This window comes from Labrus mixtus, chromosome 9, assembly GCF_963584025.1.
Source record: "Labrus mixtus chromosome 9, fLabMix1.1, whole genome shotgun sequence".
Taxonomy (NCBI): domain Eukaryota; kingdom Metazoa; phylum Chordata; class Actinopteri; order Labriformes; family Labridae; genus Labrus; species Labrus mixtus.
The window spans coordinates 7,966,856-7,980,404 of record NC_083620.1 but is presented as its reverse complement, the minus strand read 5'-3'; the positions used below and the strand labels follow the sequence as shown (position 1 = coordinate 7,980,404).

General features: G+C 42.9%; 3 protein-coding genes across 3 annotated transcripts; 2 read left to right on the top strand and 1 right to left on the bottom strand.

Moving 5' to 3' along the window:
• Window positions 1–69: 69 nt before the first annotated feature.
• On the bottom strand, window positions 70–4,416 carry nudt8 (nudix (nucleoside diphosphate linked moiety X)-type motif 8). Its single transcript, XM_061045662.1, has 5 exons — window positions 4,333–4,416; window positions 2,300–3,184; window positions 2,088–2,220; window positions 750–827; window positions 70–429 (listed from the first exon to the last, which is right to left on the bottom strand). Exons 1-5 carry the CDS (start codon window positions 4,404–4,406, stop codon window positions 244–246), a joined length of 1,356 nt encoding a protein of 451 aa, XP_060901645.1. The 5' UTR covers window positions 4,407–4,416; the 3' UTR covers window positions 70–243.
• Window positions 4,417–4,538: 122 nt separating this feature from the next.
• ftr86 (finTRIM family, member 86) lies at window positions 4,539–8,828 on the top strand. Its single transcript, XM_061045636.1, has 11 exons — window positions 4,539–5,051; window positions 5,440–5,535; window positions 5,665–5,898; window positions 5,984–6,146; window positions 6,229–6,330; window positions 6,428–6,478; window positions 6,618–6,668; window positions 6,782–6,823; window positions 7,094–7,159; window positions 7,261–7,463; window positions 8,351–8,828. Exons 1-11 carry the CDS (start codon window positions 4,539–4,541, stop codon window positions 8,684–8,686), a joined length of 1,857 nt encoding a protein of 618 aa, XP_060901619.1. The 3' UTR covers window positions 8,687–8,828.
• A 2,164-nt stretch (window positions 8,829–10,992) lies between these two features.
• Window positions 10,993–13,047, top strand: LOC132979833 (complement C1q-like protein 4). The gene is made up of 4 exons (XM_061045676.1): window positions 10,993–11,141; window positions 11,277–11,387; window positions 11,762–11,902; window positions 12,237–13,047. Exons 1-4 carry the CDS (start codon window positions 11,135–11,137, stop codon window positions 12,668–12,670), a joined length of 693 nt encoding a protein of 230 aa, XP_060901659.1. The 5' UTR covers window positions 10,993–11,134; the 3' UTR covers window positions 12,671–13,047.
• Window positions 13,048–13,549: the final 502 nt, after the last annotated feature.

Below are 13,549 nucleotides of genomic sequence, written 5' to 3'. Positions count from 1 at the left end.
ACTCAGAGCGTGCATCGCTAGGAAAATAAACCCTCTTCTTAACTGTGCTGCTGCAGAGAGAAACAAAACTCATCTTCAGAAATAACCATATTTTATATTCAGTGATTCCTGACATGGTATTGTTGAACAAAGCTTGATTGCACATTTTATTCCACATTAAGATCTTTCAGTCACATGAAGGTTGAGGGTGTACTTTGGTACCGAAAAACTGAACTTCAAACTGGATTAGCTGCGAATGAGCTGCTAACGAGGGACAACGAGTTTCAGGGTGTAGTCTAGGGCCATAGCCGTGAGACCCCACACTCGATACTTCCCGTTACGAAACACTGGCAGAGTGTAGCCGTACTTGTCACCGGTGCGAAAGTTTGTGTAGCCTCGGTTCTGAGGGTTGCACAGGTGGGACAAAGACATGGTGAAAATGTCCTCCACCTGGAAGGGAGGCAGAGACAGGAAGGACAGTTTAGAAAGAGTTGGCTGTAAAGAAAGCAACTAGAGGGTGGAGTCATTTGTTTATCAGCCTCTGCCAATGAATGTGTTTGTTTTTGTAAATAGGTAAACATGTTTGGGTCTGTGTTGTGACATCGAGTAATCAGGTCATTGGTCCAGGAGATCATTTGTTGAAAGTGAAACGATGATGTAGACTGCATGTTATACTTCTATAAGCTGTATCTGATCAGAAATGTTTACAATAAAAATATAAGCACACTCATTACGACATTCACACATGACAAAGGGTAGGATGACAATACCTCTCCGGGATTTGGTTTGAAGGATAAATCCTCTAAGGGGCCGAGGTTAGCCAACACAGGAGCGATGATCATCCCCGACTGGTGAGAGAGACAACGACACAAAGAGCATCAGATTCAGAGACAGGATTGGTGTTAAAAATTATCAAACTTGGGGCGCCGGTAGCCGAGTGGTTAGTGCATGCGACCCATTTACAGAGGCTGTAGTCCTCCAAGCAGGCAGACCGGGTTCAAATCCGACCTGTGGCTCCTTTCCTGCATGTCATTCCCCCCTCTCTCTCTCTTCCTGATTTCTACTCAGTCCTGCCTCTACAATAAAGGCATTAACAAGCCCAAACAATAAATCTTGAAAAAAAACTTGAAAACCACAATGCTGAAAAATAAAAGATGCAGGATAATCTGTGATTTTGGTGAGATTTGCATTTTAACAATGTTATCATGAACGCTTGGAGCTATTCAATGAGCACTATTTACCATTTTCATCACATATTTTGGGTTTGATTTTTTTGATTGATGAATGATTAATCCAAACAAACGTTTATCAGATTAAACAATTTTAAAATGATGCATCAGTAGCAACAAAACAGCCAATTTCACACATGCACACCAGAGAAAACATGCAGCTCAAATCTTCCTCAGTAGCTTATTCACACATGTCCCTCACAGCAGGTGTGGGAAAGTTTTCCCTGTCGGACAGGGCTGGGTCGGGAAGGTTAATGCTGCATTCATGTGCTGCTCGGGTAGTCCAAGTTCTTGAGTTTGGAAGTCGTTCTTCCGACTTTGGTGTGTTCACATGATTTCAGTTCAGAAAGTCAGAAAACAAAAGCAAAAAATAGCGTTGATGCTTCGAAGAAGATAAGTGAAATGTTACTGTTAAAAGTTATATTTGAGCAAAAAGTTGATGTGCAATACGTCGGGAAGTCAGGCGCCTAATTCTTTTCTGAGTTTCCGATTTGTTGTTCCGACTTGAGCAGGTGTTCATGTGCATTTTTCAACTCGGAAACTCGTTTTTCTGATGTGTTCGATACCACATGAATGCACCATAAAACCTGACATAAAAGAGATGCGGCAGCATTCCAAGATGGCAGACAAGGCAACAGAGACTGTCACTTTAATGACAGTGTTTAGCCTTTATATCACTAACGTGTAATTCCCCGCATTAATGAAGAGATCATTCTAACGGGCAGAAAAGAGAATGAAGAAGGGCCGCATGACTTTGGAAAAAACTGACACTGTGATATCTCTTCGATCCGCAAGAAGTTTGCATTCACACCTATAGTAAGTACAGCTCATCCTTTCCTCACATTGCATACGTTAAAATTAACCAGCACTTGCACTCACCCGGTCCCTGAGAGGCTTCATGGTGCCCCAGACCCTCTCCATTGGCACAGTGACGCCCAGCTCCTCCCTGGCTTCCCTCAACGCTGTGTCCACGACATCTCTGTCTGACGGATCACTCTTACCTCCTGCAAAGCTGCAAATTATTGGAAAATGAGGACACATACAGAGCTCTACTAGCAATGTGTTTTTCACATTTCTAGCCTTCTACTAACCTGACATCTCCTTTGTGCCGGCCCTTCAGCATGCTGGAGCGCAGAGTGAAGAGAAAAGCCGGCTCCCCGTCGACAGAGCAGAGGGAGACCAAGACTGCAGCCCATCTCTCCTGGTTCTTTCCCTTGCTTTGACTTTGTCCTATTTTTATCTTGTCTGGATCGTATAGACTCAAGTTGGGCGCCAGCCTCTGTCGACACCTGCGTTCATTCTCCAGGGATAGACAATATTTCCAGGGATCTGCTTCATGAGGGGCCGCCTGATGAAGAGCTCTGTCTTGGTCAAACTTGAGGACGGAGGGGTGCGGTCCATTGTGAGAGTGGTTCAATAGCCATTGTGTACGTGTACACGAGCTTAAAGGTCTAACTAAGTGATGTCTGTAATATAAATTGCTGTGAGGAAGTTTGCACTGACTCCTGTTGGTAAGAAGGAGTGAAGGTTGGCAAATGTCCCAAGGCCTTCCCCGGGGTCGAAGGCATGTTGTGTTGACCAAACAGTCTGGGTAAGAGCTCACAGCTTTGACATTTTTATCTAAATCTTTCACAAAACTGCATTTCAAAGACTCAGACACTGGCTTGGCGTTTACAGATGCAGGAAACTTAGAGGGGTGGTGTGCGCTGGATAAAATAGCATTGGATAAGAGGTTTTTAAATGAAGCTTTTCTCAGCTGATGAGTTTCACAGTTCAGGCTACATAAGGGCTGCTGCACTGAAGGGGATACAGTCTCAGACCCCTCCTTACTGTCACAGACCCTCTCATATCTCCTCTCCTTGAAGTCTCTTGCGGGTCCAGTGAACTCAGACAACGCAGAGAGGTGGGATTCTCTCAGTATCAGGAGAGGTCTTATGGGGCAAGACCAAGCCAGGATCTGAGGGCCCCGAAACATCCTTTAAAGAGAAACAGAAACACACAAAGACAGGCTTGATTAAGCATAGGTCACACGTTAGTTAATTAAACCCTAGACAACACCTGTCTCTACCTGCAGGGGGAGAGAGGAGATGATTTTGAGTCTTGTTTGGGAAGGTCAAAATCCAGCTGATCTGATCTTCACCAGAACGTACTGTAATACTGTGATATCGCAATCAATCGTCTTTTTAGGCATATTATCCAAAACTGATTTTCCCAAATTGTCACAGATCAGCTGTTTGTGCCCAACTTTCCACCCCTGTCAAACTTTAGCTTTGACTCTGTTAAAGCTAAAGTTAGCAAGCTTAACCAAGTTTAACATACTTAACTAAACCATTACGACAAATGTATAATGTCAGACTTCTCTGCTCTAAACTCAAGATAAGATGCGAGCAATTGTTTTAGGCTTAAAAATCAACAGCTGACTTGTATGCAGGCTAACTAGCATGCTACCACGTTAGCATAAGGCTAGCACACACAAAGCTAGGTTGACATCTTAAGCCGAAACTTTTAAATTAAAGGGGTCCAGCACGTCTATCAGATAATAAAGAGGCGTGCAGAAGACATATTTACAGCATGGGTACGCATTCTTTCAAAACGTCAAACATTCACCTTATAGGCTAAGTAGCTGGCCTCTCGCCCGGCTAGCCGGTTGCCACTACTCAATATGGCGTCAGGTAGCTTCATGCGCGTCAGTGTTGCCCTCACTGCGCTGTGATGACGCCAAATTGATTTCACAACCCCGCATCTCTTCTTTGTTTAGCTTATTTTTTTACTGCAAACCTTAAAGATGGTGTGTACGAGACAGCTTGTTAGCATTATTCATTGATAAAACAATCCTATTATGATTTAAATAATATCACTAATCAACCAGAGGTGTAGAAACCAGTCTGTCCTCAAAAATACCCTTACTAAATTACGTTTCATGAAGGTTTTATTTCATAGCAGCCTATTACTTCACCTTCATATATTTTGAGCACTATAGCATATGTATCTACATTTAATTTTGTGTTAATTTAAAAGCACTATAAACTAAAGTAACCATTAGTCCATTTAACCTCAAATGTATATTTTAGGAAACGGGGAAGCAGGAAAGAGTGACATAAACGAGAGTAAAACCTCACCCCACCTGTTTTGCCAGCTCCACCCTGAGCCCAGGTTCCCTGAGTTTTTAAGCAGCATGTGAGTCATGTGAACTGGCATTTCAGTCTCATCATCCTTGTGTGTTTTGTTAAAACTAAAAGGGACTCTGTAACATTTTTTGTGGCTGTCCACACTTCTAGTTGTGACCTCCAGGACATTTAGATATTCAGTCTCTGTTTCACCCAGCACCACATGGCCTCTGCCTGGTCTGAAGAGGAGACCTTTATCTGCTCAATATGCCTGGACACCCTGAAGAACCCAGCCACTCTGTCCTGTGGACATTCATACTGCTTGGCTTGTATCCACAACCACTGGGACAAAAGAGACAGCAGAGGTGAGTACAACTGCCCCCAGTGCAGGCAGGTCTTCAACCCTAGACCCTCACTGGCTAAGAGCACTGTGCTAGTGGAAGCTATGGAGAAACTGAGAACCAACAGCTTCAAGCAGAGCTCCTTCACCGCTGGGTCTTCTGCCCCACCATCAATGCCGATCTACATAGAGGTCCTACCAGACAGAGGGCCAGAACGACAGGGCAGCATTTACCCTCAGCTTCCCACAATGGAACCCAGGCCCTGCCCTCAACACAACCGACCCATGGACCTGTTTTGCCATGAAGACATGGAGTGTGTGTGTGAAGTATGTTGCCAGCAAGGACACAAGGGACATCATGTGGTCAAACCGCATGAGGAAAGGAGGGAGAGGCAGGTGCGTAATAGTCAAGACTAGGTGTGACCAGGTTTATGATATCATTGCTCCCATGCTGTTTCTAGTCTTTTCTGTCGTCTTGTTCATGCTGAATATGATGAAGTGACGGCAGGTGAATCATGAAGTGTGCTTTCATATGTGTAGCATTTCCAAAATGTGGCTGAACTTGAAGTTCTTGTAAGACAACAGCTTTGTGTATCCCTTGAACAAACGTGGAAGCGTTATTTCCCTGCTCTAACGCGATTTTCTGGCCAAAGTGTTTTGTAACTTTACCGATGACTTCAGCTCAATCCAATGCAATTACTACTCCAAAATGTGCGTGGGTATGAGATGCCTCTCTTTTTTAGTTTGTATTCTAAGAATTTAATTATATGTTTTGTGTTTCTAGAAAGAGCTTGTCCAAATGCAGGCTGACGTGCAGAGAAGAATCAGGGACACAGAAAAGACGCTTAATGTGCTTCCACATGTTTCCCGCCAACACAAGGTAAAAGAGTGGTTATGAGTTACTTGTTTTTTTTGTTCATGATAAACACAATTACATTCATTGCATCCTCTTTTTTTTCCTTACTATTCCCTCACTCCTTGCTCTTCTCTTTTCCCGCTTCAATCCCAGGCCTTGGTACAGGCTCTACAGCAAGAGAGCTCAGATTTGTTCTCAGAGCTTGTGAAGAGCGTGAATCAAACTGGAATCCAGATGGGTGAGCTCCTCAGCACCCATGAGGCCTCGCTGGGCAGCCAGGTAGAGGGGCAGATCAACAGCCTGGAGCAGGAGGTGGCTCAGCTGCACTGGAAGAGTGAAGAACTAAACAGGCTGGTGGGCATGCAGGACCACATCTGCTTCTTGAAGGTAAAACAGATTTCAGAAGAAAGAATAAGGCTTAGCATTGATAAAACCAAAAGTGTAATACTTGTATTTGTAATACTTGTATAAGAATTTCTTCACCATGGAGCTGCCGGGTCAGACTGGTGCCACAGGAGAGCCAAACCTGAGTCAGGATCAAGCAGAGGTGTCCTCCATCCGCTCAGCCTTCAAAGAACTTCAAGAGGCAATACAGGAGCAATGCAAAGCAAGCGTGGCCAAGATCTGCAGCTTATGTCAGTATTACTCTTTCCTTTTGTTGTTTTACTCCATTTTCTTTTCTTCCTAAGTCAGTCAAAACTTTCCTTTTCTTTGCAGTGAATCAGGACCATGTGGCTCCAACAACCAACGGCACAGAAGCAGCAGCAGGGGGCGCTACTGCAGCTGATAACAGTGGTCAGTGCAGTGCAAGAAACACAGGTAAAAGTCCTGTGAACAAAATAAGCCATTGCAATTTAAAGAAAAAAACCTTTGTTAAAAAGAGAGTTTTTGCAACGTATGCACTTTTTTTCCTTAGTATATGAGATGACAACAGACCCTCCACCTTTGCCACCACCACGATCTCAGGGTGAGTTCATTTAAAATCTTCAAATTCTGTTTGATTATCGTTCATAGAATAAATGCTCATGTTGCTGTAGTAATACTGGTTGTTGGAAAGTGCCTCCTTGAGTCAACATGTTCGCTATCTATCTATTTTCCCCACTCAGGTCAGGAGTCGTCCCCCAAATCTCAGTCTCTGCGGCCTGCAAGTCTTCATGGTAAGAAGAAGAGCCTGTTCTAAGAGCACTTAAAACAAGTACTTGTGATGTTTAGTTAATCAGCTCCTTTGTTGCTTTTCTTCTGCTCTCTCTCTCTCTCTCTGGACATGAAGCTTCAGCCCCCCCTCCTCCGTACCTTCCTCCTCAACCTGAAGGTAAATACAAACAACAACCCTTTAGTTAGCACTAAGTGAAGTAGGCATGACTTTTGATTTTTTTTTTAAAACCGACAAAACATGCAAATTAAGACAACCAATAGTTCTATTTAAATTTCCATTTATACATTTTGTAAACCTATAAGCTGACAAACTCTAATAGCAGAAATAGTAACCATCCAAATCATAAATGGTGACAAAGTTTTTTTTTGAGTAAGAGGTTATAAATATTTAATCATTTGATTCCATGAATCTGTTTTGTCCTTTCAGCACCTCCTGCAACTAAACTGGGACTTGCTAATCCAGACCCAAAAACCAGAGGGGAACTGCTGAAATGTGAGTCGTTCATTTTCTACATTTTATAACAGACGAAAGAAGGAAATGTGAAACCTTTATGAGGGTCAAGGTTGTTCACTAAAATGCATCTCTTCCTTTAGTTCGCTTTGAACCCACCATGGACCCTAACACGGTGTACCGCCATGCGCAGCTGTCAGATGGAGGTCGCAATGCCAAAATGCGGGCAGAGAACCTGAACCCACCGGACCATCCAGAGCGCTTCGACTTTTGGAGACAAGTTGTCTGCACAGAGCCCCTCGCAGGGAGTCCTTACTACTGGGAGGTGGAGTGGACTGGCCAGAAGGTGAGCGCTGGGGCCTCAGAGGAGGGATGGGTTGTTTCAGCGAGGGTGTTTGCTCGTTCAGCTTACAGGGGAATCCTTGTTATTTGACAAGAAAGTTAATATAACATTAAAGCACTAATTTTAGGCTCCAACAAAGGACTGTGAACTTCAGGGACCAGTTGTTCATAATGGTTTAATCCAGATGAGAATGATCCGGATTTGGTAATCCTCTTTTTTTCTGGCAAGAATCAACTAATCGAGCTCAGAAAAACTGATTCGGATCACCCAAATCCAGATACAGACTTTTTAAACGATTACCAAATCAGGATTAACATTGACACTACATACTTTGTCCACAGAGGGTGCCAAAACTCACTCTAACGTAAAGATCCTCACAGTTACTTTAAATTATACATTTAATGTTTAATTAATGTATGTTTTTTTTTCAGTGGTTAGCATTATTGTTTCACAGCAGGAAGGCATGGCCTGGAGTTAACATGTTCTCCCTGTGCATCATATGCTTCCTCCTAAAGTCCATAGACATGCTTTCTAAGTTAATTGGTGACTCTAAATTGCCCTTAGGTGTGAGTGTGTTTTGATATTTGTCTCTGTATGTCAGCCCTGTGATAAGCCCTGGGGTGTAACCCCACCTCTCGTCCAATGACAGTTGGGATAGGCTCCAGTCCCCTGCAACCCCAAACGGGACAAGCAGTACAGATAGTGGATGGATGTTTGATATTGCTGCTATTTGGGACGCACTTCTTGCAAGTCATTCTAAAATAACAAAATGAGAAGCAGTGAGATTTTGGGGAACACGTGTTGTCCACTGACAAACCTCTAATGATGAAATATTTCCCATCAAGATTTTACTTTCCTAATCTATATCATCCATCCATTGCTCCCCACAGATCACCATCGGCGTGGCCCACAAGGAGATGGAGCGTAAAGGCTCCGGTGACACAAGCCGTTTGGGCCACAATAATCTCTCCTGGACCTTGTACTGGTCCGGGACCGGCTTCTCCTTCTGGCACGATGGCAAAGAAAAACATCTGGGCTCATCTAAGGCCCGACGAATCGGGGTATATCTGGACCAGCATGCAGGGATTCTAGCTTTTTACCGCATCGCCAAGAACCAGGCTGAACTCATCCACCGCCACCAGACCCAGTTCACAGGTCCGCTGTATCCAGGGTTCAGGTTCTGGGCAGGAGTAGGGACAGGAGTGACTATTTGTCCGTTGGATTAAACTGAATCTGACTTGTGATGATATTCTGTAAATGACATACGATGTGATGGTGTTTAGAAATGTCTGGGTTTATGACATCATTCTGTCTCAAGCCTGTATTGTTGTGAAGGAAATGTTCTAAAGTTATTCTTTGTAATTTAATAAAAAAGCAGTTTACTCACTTTACCGTCACAGTTCTTTTTTTTCTTTTTTTACATAGTACAAGTTTACGACGAAGGTCTAGTCCTTTCCTGAGGAAAATTGTGACTGCTGATTACGGTTGTCATGGTACCAGAATTTCAAACTTAGATGGGACACTAGTAAAAGTCAGATTTCAGTATTGGATAATTTCTTGTTTTTAGTTACCAAAATCTGCACGCAAACTCCTGCACACTGTCTTAATTTCACAAATACACAGACAACAATTTAGTACTGAAGCATTAAGAAAATGCCTGAAGATCAGTAGGTTTTTTTACAGGGTTAGGATACTGTTTGACGCTGGTTGATTAATTTTATAATAACGACAATGGTATGGTTTTAAATCATGTGGTGTTGATAATCCTAAAAAGTTTTGACTGCTCTTGACTTTACGGACCCCATTAGCAAACCTCCCCCTTCTTATGTGACTAAAGGAATAACCAGGATACTGCTGATGTTATCTTTCATCCCAACTTCTCACTGACCTGGATGCTTTTCCCTCTCCTCCTCCATACTCCAGTTATCTGTAGTATCTCTTCTATTCCCACATGGATTGGGAAAGAACTTCCTAAACTTTCTTTCTATTGACGCTGCAAAGTCTGGATTTGTCTTCCATCAAAGATTCAATTTGACCAAAGTTGGTACATCCTCACTTATTATCTCTTGGAGCCAACATTTTCTAAGTCGCTCTCTTTCTTTTTCCAAACCTTCATAAGCCTCTGTTTGTACCAGTAAACTCTCGTAATACAAAACTATTCATGGAGGGACAATGACGCTCTCATTTTACATGTGGTGGCAACAGGTTGTCCTGACAGAAACAAGTGGACAAAGCACTGCTGGCTTCTGGGTGAAAATATGTATCTTAAATTAGAGATTTTAAAATCTGATTGGAGGAAAAACAATAAACACAAACACATGACACCCTTCGCGCTCACTTCCTGGTTTAGCCTTCCATAACAGGTTTATGAGTTGAAGCCCCTGAGAGGAGTTTTTACCTCGTTATGAAACAGACTGAAATGAATACTGATGCGTCAGAATTACCCACAGAAGCAAACAAGACCATCAAAGTGACAAACACTGTTTGTTTGTAAATTGTTTATAAATTATTTATGACTATTTCTGTTACTGCTGCGACGGGATAGGTGTCAGACAAGATGATTTACAACAAGCTGAAGAAACAGCATTTTAGTCCAGCGGAAAATTTCACATTTAGTGTGTTTACATGGACTTGAGTATCCCGTTAAGAGCCTCCTCCTGGTTTTCATCACATTCAGGATGTGGTGTTTACCTGCACACAGAAACCTGGTTGTTCATATCCCTGTATACATTATAAATAAATACAAGTATCCTGTTTTCTGATTACTGCGTCTTATTTGTTCAGGCGTCTACAACACAAACTGCAGCAATTTAGAAATCTGAGAAAAACGAGACCACTGTGGTTTATTACGGGATTAGCACTATTAAATGCCAACATTTCTTCATCATTCCAGAATAAGACGCTCTCATTGCTGCCGCCATGTTTGTTTTGCTGGTGGACTTGGCTGACGCCGTGCCATGTGCGGGTGGTAAAGAAACCGGGGTAAAGCATTTACAGTATCCTGATTTCTTTTGGAGTTCATTAGGTAGTGAAATCTGGTTCCTCAAAAATCAGGATATGATGTTTACATCCACAAACACAAAATCGGGATACTTAAAAAACAGATCAAAACCAGGATATGTAAACGCACTCACTAAGTGATACGTTGAACTGTTTAAAGGAAGCAGGATGGGATTTTTCTTTATATAATGTTATTGCCACATGCACAAGACAAGAAAAGCTAATAGGTAATATGTACCGCTTTGTCCACAGGGGGCGCCACGCAGAAGCTTTAATATTTGCTTTTTCAGCGCTGCAATCTGACTTTGTGTGATACATAATGACACGTATATTACACATGTGAACACAGGAAATAGTCTTTATGTGCTAATGGGAACTCAGAAGCAGGTTGCCTTAGAAGATAGTTGATACCTGACCTACATCTAAAACTCAAAGCCCTGGAGGTGTATGTGCGTGCATGTGTGTGTGTGTAAAGCCATCAAAGGTAAAGAAAATGTATATATGTGTACAGGTGGTAAGAAAAGAAAGGTGGCCTGTAGGGTAAAGTGGGAGGAGCTGTTTGAAAGCTAGAAGACTAGAACTGATGGAAGACATATATATATACAGGTGTGACCCTGCATTGGTCCATCACGCCTCCTGCTCTTCTGAAACCAGCATCAGTTTCCAGTCTGACTATGAGAGGTGAGACTACACGTTCATTATATATCACTAAAAGTGAGACTTTTCGGACCGTCATATTTTCTGTTCTCACACGAGTGCAATGTTGGCAAACTTTTTGGGTTTTAGTACTATATGCATTTGCTCTTCTGCTCCCAGGTTTTGTATTGCTGTGCTTGCTGGAGGCGGCCTTTATCCAGGCCAAACATTATACCTGGGGTGGGCCTGGAGACACTGGCAATGGAGCTGTTGATCCCAACACAGAAAATTGTGAGAGACTGCCAACCAACTAGTTAATGGTCTGAATGTATCTAATCAATGTCGCTGCCTATCCATGTCTGCTGCAGTTGTCTGTTGTTATGTCGATTTTACAGAGTTGTTGTATCATGTGTGTTACTTCCTAAAAGCCTAACCAGGGACAATGACCGCAAATTAGCCATGGCTAGAAGTCCTATATACACATTGCATCAGTTGCACTTTAATCAGATGTATCAATCAAATAAACTGACTTTCTGTTTTCTTCTGTGTGTGTGTGTGTGTGTGTGTGTGTGTGTGTGTGTGTGTGTGTGTGTGTGTGTGTGTGTGTGTGTGTGTGTGTGTGTGTGTGTGTGTGTGTGTGTGTGTGTGTGTGTGTGTGTGTTCAGTGTGTCTTGTGGACCAGGCCTCGTGTGGCTGCTGTCTGATGCAGCAGCAAATCCACAGGATGAAGGAATTCTTCAACATGAGCCTCAATGAGCTGGAGAGGGAACTGACAAAGACAAAGACGGTCCTCAATAATGTCAGAGGTGAGACAAAAATGCACGAGCTACAGTAACCTCCTCAATCACTCTTTGAAGATGTAATTTAGGGTTTATACACATCATGGTAAGCGTCAAAAGACAATTAAAAACCAGAATACTTTCATTAAAGTTTCTGAAAACTCTCTTAGTATTGGGTTGCAATTAAAAGCGGTTTTGAATGAAGTCTCCCAGCAGCTAATTTGCTGTTTATTTCAAACCTTTGCATCGTTCTTGTCAAAGTCATCACAGTCGCTGGTTTTGAGTGTTGACCAAGTTTGACTCAGCTGTTTGCTTTTCCAAATGCATCCTCACGTGTTCCCTCTCTCCTCTGTCTCTGCAGCCAGCCGCAGTGCCTTCTCTGTCGCCCTAACCAGTCAGAGCAAACTGGAATGCTTCGGCCCCCACCGCGACGACAAGCTCATCCGTTACAAACATGTCTTCATCAACCTGGGAGAAGGCTACAATGTGGACACAGGTGTCTTCAGCGTTCCCCGCTCTGGGGTCTACAGCCTCGCCGTCACCGTCTACAGCGACTCTGGTTCTCCTGGTAACACCTTGGCAGCCTGCGCGGGGCTACTGGTTAACGGACTGGTGGTGGCAGGGTCGAGAGAGAAAAATATGCAAGACCAAGAGGACAGTGCCACCATCGTCATGGCCATCCACCTGAAGGCTGGGGACAAGGTGGCTGTCAACCTGCCCATTGGATGTTTCCTCTGCGATGACAGCAGCCATTATAACACTTTCACTGGTTTCCTGCTTTATGCTACTGACTAAGTTAGGGAAGAGTCGCCGCTCAGATGCTTCGACAACCCTTACCCGCCTGACTAGAGTTGAGTGATGCATGAAATCTTTCAGCTGTGACAATTTCTTTAGTATTTTTATAATGGATATGACCCATATCCAAACACTTACGCTCTCATCTACACTTTGCCTGATGTTTTGGTAATGTAGGGAAAGTAAAAATGCAAGTTAATTGTTGTGTTGTTAAGATGTCTCTGTTCGAGCTTTCCTCACCACTCATTCCTGTCATATCGTTTAAGTACTTGTGTTTGAATGAATCTGGCACTCATTGGTTCGACTGTAATGAAAACTGTGATTGAAATCTGTGACATAGGCTACCTAAAAAATAAATAAAAGTCTACATAGCTGTAGACGCTGTCTTCTTGGATTATTCCTTTGCACAAATACATTTTTCGTCTACACAGTCAGCCCCAGATCTGGTAGTTGCATCCAAACAAAAAAAAGTACTTTAGTCAGCGCCTCATCTCTTTTCAGTTCAAGGAAAGACGGACAAATAACCGCCTACTTTGGGCTTCTAATTTTCCTTACTGACAGTAAAATTAGTCTGTTATTATTGGCTGCAGAAGTTAAACCTGAGCTCCAGATACAGAACACCTCACCTCAAGAGATAAGTGACACCAGGATGGCTTCCTAAACAAAGCTGTGGAGGGTGTGTCTGTGGGTGTGTGTGTGTGTGTGTGTGTGTGTGTGTGTGTGTGTGTGTGTGTGTGTGTGTGTGTGTGTGTGATATTTATAAAATGAGAGCTCCTAGCGACGTAGAAATAAATTGCCAGAATTTAGAGATTAAAGGGCGGAGATTAAAAAAGAAAAAAAAAAACAAGACAAGGAGGAGCAATGTGTAAAGAAGAGGAT

Excerpts from the sequence above, each read along its gene's own strand:
- ftr86 (XM_061045636.1), top strand. The coding sequence starts at position 4,539 with ATGGCCTCTGCCTGGTCTGAAGAGGAGACCTTTATCTGCTCAATATGC. Across the intron at positions 6,824-7,093 it reads CCTTCCTCCTCAACCTGAAG|CACCTCCTGCAACTAAACTG; the intron begins GTAAATACAAAC and ends TTGTCCTTTCAG. Across the intron at positions 7,160-7,260 it reads CAGAGGGGAACTGCTGAAAT|TTCGCTTTGAACCCACCATG; the intron begins GTGAGTCGTTCA and ends CTCTTCCTTTAG.
- nudt8 (XM_061045662.1), bottom strand. The coding sequence starts at position 4,406 with ATGCCAGTTCACATGACTCACATGCTGCTTAAAAACTCAGGGAACCTG. Across the intron at positions 3,185-4,332 it reads GGGTGGAGCTGGCAAAACAG|GATGTTTCGGGGCCCTCAGA; the intron begins GTGGGGTGAGGT and ends TTCTCTTTAAAG. Across the intron at positions 430-749 it reads TCAAACCAAATCCCGGAGAG|GTGGAGGACATTTTCACCAT; the intron begins GTATTGTCATCC and ends CCTCCCTTCCAG.
- LOC132979833 (XM_061045676.1), top strand. Across the intron at positions 11,388-11,761 it reads TGATCCCAACACAGAAAATT|TGTGTCTTGTGGACCAGGCC; the intron begins GTGAGAGACTGC and ends GTGTGTGTTCAG. Across the intron at positions 11,903-12,236 it reads GGTCCTCAATAATGTCAGAG|CCAGCCGCAGTGCCTTCTCT; the intron begins GTGAGACAAAAA and ends CTGTCTCTGCAG.